This window comes from Conger conger, chromosome 14 (assembly GCF_963514075.1).
Source record: "Conger conger chromosome 14, fConCon1.1, whole genome shotgun sequence".
Lineage (NCBI taxonomy): Eukaryota > Metazoa > Chordata > Actinopteri > Anguilliformes > Congridae > Conger > Conger conger.
This window is the reverse complement of record NC_083773.1, coordinates 39,172,325-39,190,659: the sequence shown is the minus strand read 5'-3', so window position 1 is coordinate 39,190,659 and position 18,335 is coordinate 39,172,325. Positions and strand designations below refer to the sequence as shown.

General features: G+C 49.5%; 1 protein-coding gene across 2 annotated transcripts in view; it reads left to right on the top strand.

Moving 5' to 3' along the window:
- Positions 1-18,335, top strand: part of eya2 (EYA transcriptional coactivator and phosphatase 2) — a 31,156-nt gene that overhangs the window by 7,331 nt on the left and 5,490 nt on the right. Inside the window, exons 2-11 of one of the 2 annotated variants that reach the window (XM_061219541.1) lie at positions 5,839-5,962; positions 6,932-6,989; positions 7,209-7,266; positions 7,884-8,008; positions 8,201-8,317; positions 11,176-11,252; positions 11,635-11,815; positions 12,070-12,209; positions 13,195-13,278; positions 15,472-15,561. In XM_061219541.1, coding sequence (XP_061075525.1) covers positions 7,906-8,008; positions 8,201-8,317; positions 11,176-11,252; positions 11,635-11,815; positions 12,070-12,209; positions 13,195-13,278; positions 15,472-15,561 — 792 coding nt within the window. In that variant the 5' untranslated portion in view covers positions 5,839-5,962; positions 6,932-6,989; positions 7,209-7,266; positions 7,884-7,905. Of the gene's footprint in view, positions 1-5,838; positions 5,963-6,931; positions 6,994-7,208; positions 7,267-7,883; positions 8,009-8,200; positions 8,318-11,175; positions 11,253-11,634; positions 11,816-12,069; positions 12,210-13,194; positions 13,279-15,471; positions 15,562-18,335 lie in introns of both variants that reach the window. The other variant, XM_061219540.1, reaches the window with a different exon arrangement.

The window sequence follows — 18,335 nt, the reverse complement described above, 5'->3', positions numbered from 1 at the left end:
ACATACACACACACACACACTCCATTGCACATATACACATACGCACTCACACACACTCAATTACGCATACACACACACACTCAATTACGCATACACACACACACACACTCCATTACACATGTACACATACGCACTCACACACACTCAATTACGCATACACGCACATACACTCATACACTCAATTACACATACACACATACACATTCAAAAACACTCAATTACACACTCTCATATACGCACATACACACTCACACACACACACACACACAATTACACACTCTGATATACACACATACACACTCACACACACTCAATTACACACTCTCATATACACACACACTCACACATACTCAATTACACATGCTCACGTACACACTCACTCACATACACACACATACTCATTACGCACACTCATATACACACACATACTCATTACACACACACACACACACACACATACTCATTAAGGTAATAAAAGGGAATAAATTGACAGCATTTTCCTGGGCGTTAGTTTGCATATTCTGTCACTTCAGCAGTATTCGATTTATGGAGAAGCACACTGTATTCAAATCAACGCTGATGTACAGTAGTGACTGTTGGTGACAGTTGGCATCCTGCGCATTCTGGAGGCGTGGAGAGTAATGCAGTTTTGTTGCTAAATAATTTAATGAAAACTAAAAATATATATATATATATATTTGAGCTTTTACCCTCATCCTGCTGCTTTACTAGTCTATTAGCTACTTTACTGGTCTGAAGAGAGTGTGAAAAATACTTCACTATAGTACAGCTTCGAGCTTCAACCACTGTGTATCATGACATGACATGGACAGTTTGACAGGCTGGTTTTAACCTCCCGAGACCCTGTGTCCTCAAACAAGGACATTAGGTTTCAGCTTCCCCGAGTTCTATATAGTACCTATCTCAATCATAAGGGGCATTCAATTGAAATGAAATAAAATATATACTTTCGCTGCAACATGTTTTTGTCATCCAAGACAGTTGTAGTATGTTAAAGTAATGTAGAGTCCTTCTCCTGGGTCTCAGGAGGTGAAGTCTGGCAGGGTTCCTCGGTGAAACCTTGCGTCAGGCCGGGGCGCAGTGTAGGTTGGTAGTCTGTGTTTAACGAACAGTAAAGGTACAGGTCCGTGCCCCCGTTCAGTGGGAGCGCCCCGATGTTCCACCTGGGACCGGACCGCTCCTGACCTGGCTTCGCTCGACCGTCCGTCCCCACCTGCCCCCACGCAGGGGAGGTCCGCCAGCTGCCCCCCTCCCCAACCCCCCCCTGAGGGCGGGGCGGGCCGGGCCGTGGGTGGGCGGGTGGCATTAGGGGCAGATAAGGAAGCGGAGGGGAGGGGGGGGGGAGGGCCCCTGAAAGAAGGCCGGCGATGAGGCCTCCCCTGCTCCTGAGAGCGCCCTCCTTGTTCTGAGCCCGTGGAGTGGAAAAGAAGCTCCGGCGTGCGTCCCGGCTAAAGTTTCACTGTGTGAGGGGGGGAGGAAGGTGAGGGGGGGCAGCGCTGTGGGTGGTGATGGGGGTCGTGTGTGTGTCCCCTTTTTGTTTCGGAATTGCGACCTAGCAGTAGTCGTTTCGATGCCAACCGAATCAGGCCAAGTTCCCGCTGAGACGTAGCAGCTTCGACGCAGCGCTAGCATCTGCTGCATGGCTGTTTAGCGCCGCGGTTAGCGCTGCGGTTAGCCTCACCTGTTGACATTAATAACGCTGTGTGGGGACGGCAGCGGGTTGTGCGTTAGCTCTCAGCCTCTGCGTTAGGTCACCACAGGGCTGTCTGTCTGCCTCACAGCCTCTCCAGCTCCCTCCCCCAGAGCTCCCTCCCCCAGAGCTCCCTCCCCCCTCGGGCCGAGGACCCGGCCCTGTCCTCAGGGCTCGGCGGTTCGCGGGCGGGCAGAGGGGATGGGGGTGTGGAGTGCGGGCCGGGGGAAGCCCCTCATTAATGAAATCCCAGCGCCGTGAAGTAATCCGAGGGGATAAATCATCTCAGGAGCCCATTAACGGGCCCTAATCGCTGCCAACATCTGCTGCCGCTGAGGACGGGCGCGTCTTATTTACGGCGGGCGGGGTGGAGAGGTCACGGAGCCGGGGCGAAGGCTCAGACCCCGCGCGCGGTACCGTACGCACTGGGGGAAACCCGTCTACTGCACAATGCCAGCACTGTGTCCTTGCCACAGTCAGTCCCACTTTAGTCAGTCACTCCCCACAGGAAGGGGCTGTCCGGGCCAGCTCAGTCACTCTTACGCATCGGTCCCCCTCGCGATAGACAGCGAAAGATCGACCCGCTCCTTAACCAGCGACGCTCGCCCGGGAAAAGGAGTGGGAAACGTGTCCCGACCCGGCGTGACCGTCCGGCGTGTCGGGTCCTGGCGAAGGAGCGTAGCGTCTCCAGGCCTGTGGCGCAGGGAGGCCCGCGCTGAGAGGAGCGCGGCGGCCGCACGTTCCCCACGCCGCCGGCGCGGGGTGATTTACGCCGCTCCTCGCTCGGGGCGCCTGTCAGCGCTGTCGCGGCTCTTCCGGAAGGTTCCGATCGTATCTCGGCGGCGCGTCTCCGCCCGGCGCTCTCCTGGCTGGGGTCCAGCTCCGGAGCCGCTGCGGGGGCGGGCGGGCGAGAGGGGAGAAGGGGGGCGGGGGTTACAGGTTAGGGACAGAAGGCTTGAAACACAGAGGGTCTTTGTTTGGGGGTGGGGGCTGTAGGGAGACAGAGGGGACATGTGCGGCAGTGTGCTCGCCCCCCAGGCAGTGCGGCAGACACAAGCTCGCCCGCGGAACACAGCAGGTGGGCCAGCGTCCATATGGCGGCCCTCCGAGACCCCCTGTCACCTCACTTCCATCCCAGCTGCTACTCTGTCCCATGATGCACCGCTGACGCGCGTGCGTGTCGCGGTTGCCGTGACGGCATCCATCACCTGCTTCATTTCCTGTTCCCCTTCCCGTCACGTGACTCCAACCCGAGTCACATGGTCCTGTGCATGGTCACATGGTCAGTGACGACTGTGTGAGAACAGCTTATTTCATATGTGCCTGAATTTTCTCTCTTACAATCATGTATTCATTTGAGACCTTAATTTATTTTAAGATACCAATTACATGTTTTTCAGGCAGTTGTTTTTTTGGTGTTTATGAAACCTAACTCTCAAGCATTATTTTTTGATCAAATGTTTTTTATAAAATGTTCATTACACTGGGCCACTGGGCCACGGAACATAGTCAAAAGAACAAACAATCAAACCCCTGTAATCATAATAAAAACTGAAGAGCAGCAGCTGCTGAATGCCAGGCATCTACTTTTTTCCTGACTAGCTCCATGATTCGGAGCGATTGATGTTTCCATGTAAATCATTTGGAGTAGGCTACTCACCCAATGGGACCAGGACTTCCACGAGCATTATGTACGCTGGGAACGTGATACCCGCGGTATGAACAGAGAAACAGTCGAAGCGAACGACGCTCAGGTGAGGGAGGAGTCTCGGCCGGGCCCGGTCGTTGCGGGGGGTTTGTTTTATCTGGAGCGGGGCTGCGGCCCACCGCCGCGCCGCCACCCGTTTCCCATGATCCCTCGCTCTCCGGCCGCGACCCGGCAGGAAGCGCGGAGCCCGGGGCTAGAGGGCGGAGGAAGTCGGAGCCTGACGGGGATGTTCCAGCGCGGTTTTCCGTGCGCCTCCCGCCCCATCCCACCCCCGCTCTCTTTGTTCCACTGAGCCCTGTGTTCCACCGGGCCTGCTGTTGCTTCGTCTGAGGAGGCCAGGGCAATACTGCCTTCCCCAGGCTATCGAGTCAAACAAGTGCAAACTCAGAAAATAACCTATGAAACGTGCCTGCATGTACATGGTACCCCAAACCAGCAATAAACCTCATTTGTACCTTTATTGCTTGTAAAAGGCACTTATTAGTACCAGAAAGAGCATTATTTTACTTTCAGGGAACATTTTGTGAAATTGTTCCTTGGAGAACAAAAATGTACCTCCACTGTACCTTTGCTTGTGAGAGTGTTCCCAAGACAGGTCTGTGAGAAACGTGTTCGGTAAGCATCCCACGCATTTTCACATCGACTCGATAAAGCTGAACTCTCAACACAATGTCCATCTCCAACTGAACACTTTTTGAACTTTTTGCCCTAAGTGAGTCCCGAGGTCGCCGTAGATACCGGTGACGGTTGGGGTGGACAGCCGCGGGGCGCTGTGACAGGCGTCTCTCGGCGTGAGATTTGGGGCCGTAGGACCTGCCGTGGCTGTGACGCCGTGCGGATGAACCCCCCTCCCTGGGGTCTGGGCTCCCTGGCTGTGACCATCCGCTCCGCTGCTCAAAAACATCTTCAACAAATATGTTTTCGACAGAAACGGAGCTTATTTTGGCACCTCGGGGGGCCCCCGTGCACTTCCGCACACCCCCCTCTCTCTGTCCGTGCCTCGTTCAGAAAATAAAGTGATATACTCCCCTCTGGCCATCGTGACTAAGAGCCTGTCTGCACCGTGTTTGTGCCCGTTAGCATGCACTCATTAGCGTGGGCATGCTACGCGTTGTTTTAGCTGTGCGTTATTTTAGCAGTGCTACTATTTAGAGTGAAATCTAAATTGTTGAAAAGTGACTCGTGGCTCTGCTTCTCCGATGCCCGCTCGGAGCACTCGACAACCTGAGCAGGCCGCCACATCAACCCCGTCATCAAAATACGCCCTGTGTCTTTCTAAAAGCATCTTTGTTGAGTAAAGAAAGAGATCTTGTTTCGGGGTCTGCTTTTGGAGTACGTGATCCTGCCATTTACGAGTTCCGAGTTCACACCTTTGTACCTTGAGAGGTCCCCGAGATAAGATAGCTGTGGATTGAGTCTTCCATTAGAAGAGAAAAGCGGTAGCATCTGTCCGTTCTTTCCTTTCTTTTTCTCTGAATTCACGTGACACCCCCCCCCCCTCTCCGTTCCTCTCTGTTGTTGTTAGCTTTCTGTCCTCCGGCCCCCATTCCTCATGTTTTCCCTCCGTCACTGTCAGTCTCCCGTCAGTTTGGAGGCCACAGTTCAGGCTGCAGTGTTTGGCCTGGCCAGGCTGAGCTACCCTGAGGGAGGGGGGGGAGCAGAGTGACGCCCTGTGATCCTAAAACAGTGCGCACCCCTCAGGGGGTCCAGGGGGGAGTGGGGGTCAGGGGTGTGGTGGCTTGAAAAAAAACTGCGGCAGCTTCTGTTACGAATTCACGTCGAAATGGACGTGTGGCTGAACGCTTCACCCTGTTCGATAAAAAGATTCAAAACCTGCTGGTCTATTAACTGTTTCGCTAATGTTTTTAAACAGGGAGTTGCCCATCTTAAAATATATCGAGGCAAAATACATAGTACCACTAAGACTACAAAGGCTGTGTGTTATTGGGATGGCATGGCGACATGGCTCAGGCAGTAAGAGCAGTCGTCTGGCAGTCGGAGGGTTGCCGGTTCAGTGTGTGTGTGTATGAATGGGTGAATGAGAAGCATCAATTGTACAGCGGTTTGGATAAAGGCGCTATATAAATTCCAACCATTTACCACTGGGTCTGTGTGTTATTGGGACCAGGATGGCACTGGGTCTGTGTGTTATTGGGACCAGGATAGCACTGAGTCTGCGTGATTATGGCCGGGATGGTGACCCTACTTTGCTGAGTAATCCAGCGGAGCACATTCCTGGTTCACACCAGAAGCAGCTTCCTGTGCCGTAATGACGTCTGTCGACATTGACCCCGCGACTCCGACTTCCTTCCTCTCCATCTCCCCGTTCTTTTTCCCTCCCTCATTCACTCTCTCTCTCTTTCTCCACTCTCTTTCCCCCTCTTTCACTCACTCACTCTCTCCCACTTTCTGCCACCAGGTCTAAGGAGATGCTAGTTGTGGTGGTCGGACAGCGCGGACACACAGACACCCCCAGCCCTGTACGATCTGAGGAGAGAGTTTTGGCAACCAGCACGCCCTGCCTGGCCCCCAGTGGCCTCCAGGTCAGTCTCCTCTCCTCTCCTCTCTCCTCTCTCCTCCAATTTCTCCCCTCCTGAGAAATTGATATTGATATATATGATGTTTCCATAAGGATGTTTTGTACTGTGAGGTAGTTTTGGAGGCTGTGCGTTATGTACTGTGTGTGTTTTTTGGGGTGTTCAGGCATGTGCGTTGTCTTTTCGAGGTGTTATTGCTTTCGCCAAATCCAGTATAGTCTCATACAGTATACATATAGTGTTTGAAGGAGGTATCCATGAATAGTGTACTTCTCCGCATTTTTAGCGTCGGCTCGGCTTTTGCGTTGTCACACGCGTCCACGGCTACGCTTCCCCCAGTGCTGTGGGAATAGTTTTACAAGCACGGCTAATCCCCTCACTCTGCGCACTGTTGAAGAATGAAGCCGACAGACTATTTAGGGTACTCGGGTTGGTAAAAAGAAAGCAGTGGCGGGCGAGAGATTCGCTTCACTGAGAATCTCAGTGAAGCAAAGGATGCAGCGGCACGTTATCGTAATATTTTGCTGACGGGAACTGCAGTTTCTCTGGCTAAAAGCGGTTAGCATGTGTGCTTTGCGACTCTTTCACTGGCCCCTGGCACATTCTGCGACCCGTGTGCTTCGCTAACGCTGGGCTGGGAGGGTAAAGTAGGACATGGTGTTATTCTGTCGAGAAAAGCGCCAGGAAGGCATGTCGCCGGACGGGTTTTGACGAACAGTAAACGGCTGTTAAAGAGCGGCCTAATGTAAACCTCCGTCCAGTGCTGGGGCTTAAGCTGTCTTTTAAGAATCTGTGTGCCCTTACCCTCTCCTCAACCCCAATCACTGCTCGACTTTACAAACACCATAATCGCTCCACCCCCGCCCCCGCTGCCTCTGCATTGTTCCAAGCGATTCAGCCTCAGGTCGGTCGCTGTGACAGCCTCATTCATCAGCATAGTTATGCTGATTATTCCCTAATACATCATTTTCACAGGTAAGCTGAAGGCAAATTGAGTGACAGTGCCAGAAGAAAGCCCAACCTCGCTTCGCAGGTAGGTGAGTCTGGATTAATGCCTCTGAGTGTCAAATGTTTTTTTTGTTTTTCTCTATAAAAATGGGGCAGAGGAGGAACTGAAAGCGGCAAAAATCTTTATTTCCCCATTGCTTAAGCTTAGTAGCATGACAAAATGAAGAGATAATATTTATAGATTACAAAGCAGAGATTATTAATATAAAGGTTGTATTCTCAAACCTGTTTCTGTTTTTTCCAGGTGATTTCCTGGTCTTCACATTAGGCTCTGCCCTCTACCCCCTTCCCTAAATTTCTCGGTAAGACGTGGCTTCCTGATTCTGTCTCTGTAGCAATATTTTCTTCCACTACTGTCGGTTGCCAAACATTTACACCAACTCTACCTCTGCTTTAATCGGAGAGATGATGTGTGATGTGTTCTCTTATGCTCCTTTGACTCTGGAGCATAAGAGAAAACTCGTAAGAGAGTGAATGAAGTAGGGGATAATCCACCACGAGGCCGTCGGCTATCGCGAAATAATGACCAATTCAGAGACCACTTTATCATTGTAAATCTTTGTATGACTTTGTACGACTTTATATGTAGCTAGATAACTGAATATGCTAGCGTAAGTAATACGTAACACAATCAGCTATTGGCTATTAGCTACATATGTTCACGAAAGGCCACACTGGTGTAGCCACATGGATTTTGTGACAGCAGAGTTATTGCTTTTCTTAAAGTGACAATGGCTCTTCTTTCTGCAGAGTGATACAACAATAATTCTAAACAAAAGTTGTCCGTTAGCCATAGCAGCGGCCATTGTACATTACTATGTGACCACAGAATGCCTGAAGTGACCAATCAGGATCGAGTATTCAACAAAGTTGTGTAATGAAAGTGCTTAAAACACGGATTCACAATTGTTGTTCTCAGATTTGCTGGTGCCGGCATTGCCATGGCGGCGTACGGTCAAACGCAGTACAGTCCGGCTATCCAACCTGCAGGACCCTACGGACCGTACGCACACCATTCACAGGGCTACAGCATGTCCTCTTACAGTGAGTAAAACACCACAGCTCTTGTGTCCATGTTGTCTCCATGGCTATAGGCTTTGTCAACATTACAATAACCTGACAACAGTTAACTGTGTGCTTAAGCTGTGTCATTGTTGTGGAGATTGTAAACATCTTTGTTGCATTCCTTTTTCTCTCTCTTTCTCTCTCTCTCTCTCTCTTTGTCTCTCACTACAGACATTAAGACAGAGGACAGCTTGAGCCACTCGCCAGGACAGAACAGTCTGCTCGGCTACGCCTCGAATTTCGGGAGCCCCCCACCGAGCCAGGCCCTGTACAGCTACTCCACACACGGTCAGCTCGTCTCCCCCCTCCGACCGCTTCATTTTCGATTAAATTCAATTTCACACGTATCACGTTCTTCACAGAAGACGCTTTACAGAGTAACAGAAGCTAAGCCCCCAAATAGCATATGAGGTGAACAAACTGTGAGAAAAACCGAACAGTGTAAAGAAATCTCTGGAAGGAACCTGGCTATAGGGGGATGCCCATCCTCCGTGGGCCTATTCCCTCTGACACACCACCTATCTCTCTATCTCTCTGCCGCTCCCTCCTTCTCTCCCCCATCCCTCTCTCTCTCTCTAGCCCCTGGTGTTTACAGGTGGCTGTAGGGGGCTGTCCTGTCCTCTCCCTGCACCCCCACCTGCTCCCCATTAGCTGCGGTCTGGAGGCCTGGCGTCAGCCAGCCCTCACTCCCCCCCCGGGGTCAGACCCTGTCCCCCGCCCGCTAGGACAACACAGCAGCCAGCAGAGCACAGCAGTGTGTGAGAGAGAGGGTTTCAGTGTGTGTGTGTGTGTGTGCGTGAGAGAGTGCAAGTGTGTGTGTGTGTGTGTGTGTGTGTGTGAGAGAGTGAAAGTGTGTGTGTGTGATATTAAATGTGTGTGAGTGAGAGTGTGTGTGAGATATTAAATGTGCGTGTGAGAGTAGATGTGTGTGTGATATTTAATGTGTGTGTGTGATTTAGTGTGTCATAGTAAATATGTGTGTGAGTAAGAGTGTGTGTGTGTGTGATATTAAATGTGTTTGTGTGAGAGTGTGTGTGTGATATTAAATGTGTGTGTGAGTGTGAGTGTGTGATATTAAATGTGTGTGTGTGTGTGTGTGTATGTGTGAGTGTGTGTGTGTGTGAGAGTGTGTCTGTGTGTGTGTGTGTGTGTGCATGTGTGTGATATTAAATGTGTGTGTGCGTGTGTGTGTGTGTGTGATATTAAATGTGTGTGTATGTGTGTGTGTGTGTGTGTGTGAGAGTGTGTATGTGTGTGATATTAAATGTGTGTGTGTGTGTGTGTGTGTGTGTGAGTGTGTGTGTGTGTGTGTGTGAGAGTGTGTGTGTGTGTGTGTGCATGTGTGTGATATTAAATGTGTGTGTGTGTGGGTGTATGTGTGTGTGTGTGTGTGTGCGTCATACAGCAGCTCTCCACATTCCCCAGCCCTGTGGCGCCCACAGATTGCCACGCCCATTCGTCTTTACGCTTTTCAAAGCGCCGTGAAATTGGCCCTGTTCTGCCATGGCTGGGGGGTTAAGGGGCACCGTGCTGGCAGTCTGTGGCGGGTCGGGAGACTGGGGGATTGGGGGGGGAGGACGCGCACCCCCAGGGGTACACAGGAGTTACCGGCAGGGCAAAGGTGACGCCGGGGTTACGCAAGGAGGGCCGCCTGGCTCACAGTTTTCTGCAGAGAAGTTTCAGTAGCCAAGAAACACAGCAGCATACTACCTTTTGAACATCACTGTTAATGTGAAGTAATACGTGGTATACATGCTGCTTTAAAATTACAGCTTATAAATGGCAATTTATCATCTTATGAAGGACTACTGTAAGATCTCACAATAATAGTCCCACTGTAATGTGTCATCTTGCTGTATGAATGCCAATGTGAAATATTGTGGTGTGAACACCTCTGTAAAATGAAATGTTATGGAGATCATTATAGAATATAACGAAAGTTAAATAAAGTTTAAAATAAAGTTAACACCCATTAAATATCATTGCAAAAACACTTAAATAAAATGTTTTTCAGAAAATCTTAATCACCGTGGGATATACAACTACAAAATATTGACGATTTTAAACAAATTTAAAGTAAGTGGTGTGTAATGGCACTTTAGCCTCGGTTAAGTCTGGCTTTAGCCTGGTTTGGGGCTGAAATGAGGGACAGGGGGCCACGCATATTCTCCCAAGCTGCTGTGGGTCCACAGCACAGGACGGGAAAGGAGTCACAATGTTGATAAAATGGCGCGTTTGCAGGGGAGAGCTCTTATTCTGTGGTGGAGGACTGGCGTTTGGTAGTTTCTGTGACGGGTCCTTTGCTCAGAGGTAACTGGCGAGCGGTCTGAAGGACGAGGCCCTGGTGGAAGGCGTTCCCGCTGTGCCTCGGACAACAGTGACGGATTCCACCACAGCGGGGGCGCACACCTGTACCGTTTCGGCCGTAAATCAGCCCCCGGTCACTGGGGCAGGCAGGGGGGGGGGGGGGGGGGGGGGGGGGGCGGCGTAGCCCTTCCTCCAGCGATTAGCTGTGAGACTTCAGAACAAAAATGTTGTGTGTGTTTAAAATGGATGGCATAAACTGGGAAAAAAATGCTGTGAAATAACAGTACTTTACTGGCAACTCAGCTGCCTGTGAGTTATTGTAAAAGTTAGTTGTTGTTTTTTACAGTGTAGACAAGCAGGCCACTTACGGCCATGATTTTACAGATTGTTACTGTAATTACACCCCTACAGTTTGTAAAGAAATGATGTATATACTTATTCACCGTAAAAGATGTACTTTACATTTTGCAGTAATTTGCTGCCATTACATTTTTACAGTGTAGAAATTGGTTGAAATTTAGGAGATGCTTTTCTCCAGAGCAGCAAAAAGTTTTTGCTTCAGAACAGGAACAGCTTTTTTACTTCAGACCACGTTCCAGGTTTGGGGGCATTACTCAGTGCAGTTATCTGGCTAGTTATCTGGTATTTGAAATACAATGAACTTTAAACAACAGAGCCTTGCTCAAGGGCACAATGGCTGTAGCCCAATCAAAGCTGCAACCTCACTGTTACAAGCCGAGTTCTCTAACCACCGTGCTGCACTGCCTGTTTCTTTAAGCCTAACAGTGGAGCCATTGCCATTGGATACACTCTTAAACTCGGTTCTCTTTCCTTTCCAGGAAGTGGAATTTCATCAGGTATTTTCCAGGGAGCCAATGGAATCAGTAGTTCTACACCATTTAGCCCCTCCCAGCAGGTGAGTCTACATATAAGGAATAATTGTACTCCTTATCTGATGCCTTTATGTATGCCATATCAGACCTGGGTCAAATATTTAATTTGTTTGGATTCAAATACTTTTGTAGGCTTTACGGAGCTTGTCCGGTGTATTGGAACCTATGAAATACTCTCAAAAAGTGCGAACCCCGCCTTCTGGTCCTTTTGGTTGGTTCAGTTGCACCAGACAATCCAAAACAATCACGTATTTTACCCAGGTCTGTGTCCCATACATGTATAATTGAGATTAATATAATTCGTAACACAGCATACAGATTATTTATGGATTTAGAGTAAGGCCTCTCACTGCTGAGAGCTCAGCTCAGCCTCTGTGTATTCATGCGTCTCCTCCCTCTCCTCAGGATTTCTCTGCATACTCGGCCTACAGCCAAACCCAGTACTCCCCGTACTACAGCTCCCACTACAACAACCCTTACCTCACAGCCAGCAACGTCAGCCCCTCCGCCATCACCAGCGCCGTACCCTATCAGCACCCAGAACACGCCCCCGTGGTGACCAATCACAGCCCAGAGTCACACTCAGGTAAGGGCAGAACCCTGCTGTAAACCCAGCTTGACAATTGAGCTGGTCATAAAGCTGGTCTAGCTGGATATGAGCTGGCCAACCAGCATGGCCAAGCTGGTCATAAAGCTTGTTTCAAAACATAGCTTGAGCTGGGGTTTTTTTGAGCAGGGAAGCTTTTCATTTAACAAATTTCATGAGCCTTGTTTTTAATGGTTGGTTACACGCACGCTCATCAGATTGTTTGTGTGTGTGTGTGTGTGTGTGTGTTTTAGGAGAGTATCACCTTCCCCCCAGCCCCCCCACCCCGGGTAAAGAGCAGGAGGGGGGTCCGGCTCGGCGAGGCTCTGACGCTAAGCTGAGGGGGCGGAAGAGAACCAGCGACCCTGCCCCTCCGCTCGACTCCGACATCGAGGTGAGACCGCGACGCACTGTCCCCGCGTGGACTCTCTCGTCCAATCATGAAGCGCTGCGCGAGGACTCACTTTCACAGTGCCTAGACACGCTGTTCTCCAAAAATATATCTGTCGCCAGCCTTATCATCGTCATCCCATATATTAATATATCTCAGTCTTCTGCAACAAGTAAACATCAGGAAAGGTTTTCAGTTGGACACGGTAAGCCAGTACCACATCAGTGGAGACTTGCTGATTTATGAATGCTTGCTACATCCAACTAAGCCCACTTTGTGTTTGTCTCATCTTATGTATGTTCTCGTAGACTCCAGACGCATAGCTCAGGTAAATTGGTCTTGTGGCAGAGCACGCAAGACAGGCAGCCACTCATGACCTCATAAATGATTGTGCCAGCTTTTGGCAGGATTGCAAATGGAGAGGGATCATAAATAAAGGAGTGCCGAGATGTGGCAGCAGATAAACACCTCACAGGAATTTGCCAGAGGGGACAGTTTGATAAATCACTTTGCTCCAACGCTAAAACCGAGTTCTCTCTCCAAAGTGTGAGAGAGGTTTTGCTATATATCATATAAATGGCACTGCATGTTGGGCTAGCTGTAGGCTATTATTACAGTAGCCTAATGAGCCAGCAGAGACAGAGACAGAGAGACAGCATTACGTGGTAAGGTAGCAGACACGGAGGAGCAGGCTAACGCAGACAAACCGCAAGGCAAACACAGAGAGACAGAGCCGTGTGCAAGGCTAACATCAACACACAGAGCTACACTAGGCTAACACAGACACACAGAGCTGCACTAGGCTAACACAGAGAGACAGTGCTGCACTTGGCTAACATAGACACACAGAGCTGCACTAGGTTAACACAGACACACAGAGCTGCACCATGCTAACACAGACCCCCAGCGCTGCACTAGGCTAACACAGAGAGACAGTGCTGCACAACAAGCTAACAGGCTAACGGATGTGCGTGTGTCTCCCCTGCAGCGGGTCTTTGTGTGGGACCTGGATGAGACCATCATCATCTTCCACTCTTTGCTCACAGGGACGTTCGCCACAAGATTTGGCAAGGTACAGTGCCCCTTCTCCTGCCGGGTTTCCCCATGTCCTCTTCCCTCACACCCCAACACATCACAAGCCTCTTCCACAAGTTACTCTGCCTGAGTCTGAGTGTGGATTTTGTGTTTCCCTGCTGTAAAATCCAGCTACACCAGCTTGACCAGCTTGAAAATTGAGCTGGCCAAGCTGGTCATAAAGCTGGTCTAACCGGGTATGAGCTGGTCAACCAGCATGGCTAAGCGGTTAGCTTGTAGGTTAGTTTGAGCTGAGCTGTTTCAGAACATAGCTTGAGCTAGTTAAACCATGTCAAGCTGGGAGCTGGTCTTAATTGGTCAACCAGCTAAATCACTTTGAGCTGGGAGCTGGTCTGAACTGGTCAACGTGCTGTTTCAAAACCTAGCTTTTTTTCCTGCAGGGTTTATTTTCTGTTTTGAATACTTTTTCATTCAACCAAATAATCGTTAAACTGAATGATAACAGTTTTTACGGCTGTGGACTTTTACATAAGTGGTGGATTGCACATGGAAATATTGTGTTTTTTTTGCCGATTTGTTGCTGAAACCCCCTGCCTTTGACCCCACGAGGATTAGCAGTTAGTTATTTGTCCTCCCCACCGTGTATTTTTGATTGACAGCCGACAAACCCCTTATGCAATGTTCGCCCCGACTGACGAGAGAACAATAGCCCCGTTTCTTTTTCTTGGCCTCGAAAAATGTTTTGAATTCCCACGATCCCTTGCTGGTTTGACGCGACGCAAATGTATGTTCGGGAAACAGCGCAAGGCCATGTACGCGGCCTGTTGTTTCTTTTTCTTTTTGGCTTGGGAGGGGGGGAGGCGGGGGTGTGGGGGTGGATGACATTCGCTGATGTGCCAAATACCGCCCCCCCCTCCCACAAGGTTCCCCTTCTGAACCCGGGAGCTTCGATCCGACATGCTCTGACATCGAACCTCTGACACGCGAAAATCATTCGCGTAGGAAAACACAAGCCGATAATGAAAAATATTAGCAAAACAGTTCACTGTTTGATTATTTATGTGAAAAGGCTTCAGGGCTAAAAAACGGGCAGGGCTGCCTTTAATTTACCATGCGACGTTGCCGTTGACCGCCAGACAAGGAGCTCTGTTTGTTTTAGTTCAGGTTTCTGTCCTTAAAGAAACAGGATCTTTTTTTTTCCCCTTTTCTCCCCAATGCACGTCTGATGTGGAAGCCTCCACCGCCTTCCCATCACAATACCGCCAGGGCCTTGTCGCAGTCCGCAAGGGTTTTGCCGTGGCCAAAGTGACCTTTGACCCTCGGACTGAAAATAAGGCTGAGACTCCATCAGGCTATTGTTTCTATCGCCGGCGAATAGCCGACCCCGTCAAAGTCCTACTGAAGTTAGTTTTTTGCTCCTCGTTAGAAGACGAACGGTACCTAATTCATCGTGGAGTAACAGTTTCTCTCCACTCCTGCGGCCATTTTGTCTGCGGGCCCTTTTCATTAACGGTCCTGTGGCCAGAGAAATAATAATCCCCTTTAAGAGTGAAAAGGGAGTGGAGAGCTTTGCGTCCCGTCCTGGGAGACTAGCCTAAGCCTCTTTTATTGAATGCTCCGGCCCCAGCAAGAAGGGTGTCTCTCTTTGGCAGGAGATTGCGGGTAATTATCCCAATTAAAACCAACCCTCCCCCGCTTCACTCCTGCATCACGCCCGCCCCCCCCCGCCCTCACAATGACTCCGTTCTGTTCGTCGATAGGAGGGGATGCAGGTTGTCAACCCCGCAGCGCTAATCTGACACTCACCTCTGGCTGACTCCGACGCCTTGACTGGCTGCCAAAAAATGCAACCTCCCCAGCTACCTGCCGCGGCTAATCGCTAATCGCTAACCACAGCGGCTCCAGAGCCGGCTCTGCGCATTAAGAGATTTACATTAGCGCCCGTCGCGCCCGTCTGCCCTGCGCTGGTCTTTTTCCACTCTCGAGCGAAGCCCTGCAGGCAGTGACATCTGTCTCCAAATCTCATCGGTTTTATTTGACTAGAGTCGCGCGGGGGTGACTGGCAGTTATATAATCAGAGTGCTTATCGGGCTGATTAACCTGTTTCTGTAATTAATCTTGAGCTGTTCGAAAAGGTGTCTGATTAATTCCCAAATTGTCAGCGAATGGTAAAAAAAACATGTTGCATTATGGGAGTGCTTATCCGGCTGCGTCTGTTTCCTCCATTCAGGATTCTGCTAAGGCCGTGTCTCTGGGCCTGTGGATGGAGGAGATGATCTTTAACCTGGCTGACTCGCGCCTGTTCTTCAATGACCTGGAGGTGAGGACACGCACACACACACATACACACACACGCACGCACACACACACACACACGCATACACACACATGCACGCACAATCACACGCACACGCACATACACATACACATACACACACACACGTCACTGATATGCACACACACGCACACACACATACACACACACACGCACACACACACATACACACACACGCACGCACACACACATACACATACACGCACACACACGAATACACACACTCGCACGCACGCACGCACGCACACACACACATACACACACACGCATGCACACACACATACACACGCATACACACACATGCACGCACACGCACATACACATACACACACACACGTCACTGATATGCACACACACACACACACACACACACACACACAAAGGCCATTGTATTTTTGAACACCATTAACAATGCTGAAAAATAGAAAGCTTATATAAGCTGAACACATGCCATATATTGCATTTTGAGTTATTATCAAAAATATGTATTACTTTTCCCTTGCTCTGCAAAGCCACTATATCATATTGTCACAGAACACATATGCAGCACCGACTACCAATTTAATGGACCAAATTTCCTCACATACATTTCAGTGAATTCATACTGACCAGGCTGAAATAAAGTGAGCCAAAAAAGTTAAGAATAATAAAAGTTCATTTTTTAAGTTCGTAACTTTAAATTGTACTTGTGGTTTCGTTACATCGTCACACCAGCGATGGCAGTACAAAGCTTTTTTTATTTCTCTGTGAATTTGAATGTCAAATATCAGCACAGCGCACTGTACTTTTTCCATATCCTCCATTATGAGTTTTGTGTCCGCTAAAGTAACATAAAACTCCTGTGTAAAGAGCAATAAGAAGGTAACAGAAGCCTAATTTCATTTAACTGAAGAAGGAAGGGTACACATTGCGGTCGTATGCGGCAGAGAGACAGTGTGTGAAATGGCAGGACGGTGCGAGGACGATCGATTGAGAAACACTTTTCCTTGAGCGTTCTTTGGCCTTGTATGCACAAAGAAAAGGATTAAACTCTGCTCAAACCCAGCGTAGACAAACAACGTTTGAGTTGTTAATCATAGGTGTGTGCCTTTATCTGAAAGGGGAATTGGGTGGTGGAGAGGAACAGGTATTGGAAAGGGGGTAGGCCGGGTAATTGTAAAGGCAGTTTGTAATGATGGCTTTTTTTGTGTCCGTAATTTGGCGTGCTAGTAGTTGCAGCCCCCACTCACATATATTGAAAGCAGCTATATAATTTATGTAATCTCCATTCAAACCTGATGGCTGAGCAGGGTGTTGCCCTAGGAAAAATAACACAAGGGAGCTTAAGAGCTTGGCAATGGGTTCAGTTCAGCAAAATTGTTGAATATCTTGGCTTCTCTGGCAGCTATGGGGAAAAGCCTTCATGGGTACAATTATGCACTGGGTACACACAGTTATTAAGCCATCACATACAATAAAGATGTGGTATGACACATTTCATTTCATATTTGTTTCACAGATTTATGAACACTTTTATTATCATGAATTGGGAGAGCTGGTAGCAGCTCTGTAGCAGCATTAGCACTGGGTGTAGCAGAATTAGTGCTGAGTATAGCGGCATTAGCGTTGGGTGTAGAAGCATTAGCGTCGGGTGTAGCGGCATTAGCGCTCGGTGTAGCAGCATTAGCGTTGGGTGTAGCAGCATTAGCGTTGGGCGTAGCGGCATTAGCACTGGGTGTAGCAGCATTAGCGTTGAGTGTAGCGGCATTAGTGCTGGGTGTAGCGGCATTAGCGCTCGGTGTAGCGGCATTAGCGTTGGGCGTAGCGGCATTAGTGTTGGGTGTAGCGGCATTAGCACTGGGTGTAGCAGCATTAGCGCTCGGTGTAGCGGCATTAGCACTGGGTGTAGCAGCATTAGTGTTGAGTGTAGCAGCATTAGCGCTCGGTGTAGCAGCATTAGCGTTGGGTGTAGCAGCATTAGCGTTGAGTGTAGCGGCATTAGTGTTGAGTGTAGCGGCATTAGCGCTGGATGTAGCAGCATTAGCGCTGGATGTAGCGGCATTAGTGTTGGGTGTAGCGGCATTAGCACTGGGTGTAGCAGCATTAGTGTTGAGTGTAGCGGCATTAGCGCTGGGTGTAGCAGCATTAGCGCTCGGTGTAGCGGCATTAGCGTTGGGTGTAGCGGCATTAGTGTTGAGTGTAGCGGCATTAGCGCTGGATGTAGCGGCATTAGCGCTGGGTGTAGCAGCATTAGCGCTCGGTGTAGCAGCATTAGCGTTGGGTGTAGCGGCATTAGCGCTGGATGTCGCAGCATTAGGTCTGCGTACATGGGGCGAGCACTAGAGCTGGGCCTAGGGACCCAGGGGTGGGGCGGGAGAGTGTGAGGGTCTGCGTCTGACAGCCAGATGAAGTCACGTCTTGGTCTGTCTCAGGTTGCCTGAAAGATGATAGCAGGTACTGCCATGGTTGTACAGCAGCGAGACAGAGAGGGTGGAGGGGGATTTAGAAGTGGGGATTTTGAAAGGTAGGCCAAAATGAGAAAAACAGAGACATTGTCTCGCTTCAGGGGACCATGTCAGACAAGAGTCAATGGTGTGTGTGTGTGTGTGTGTGTGTGTGTGAAAGAGAGAGAGAGAGAGAGAGAGAGAGAGAGAGAGAGGGAGAAAGATGAATGCGGAAAGTGTTTGTGACATAGCATATAATGAGCAATGACGACAATCCACAAATGAAGACCAGCAAAGTTTGCTTCATTGCCCTTACCCATGCCAGCTGACAAGGTT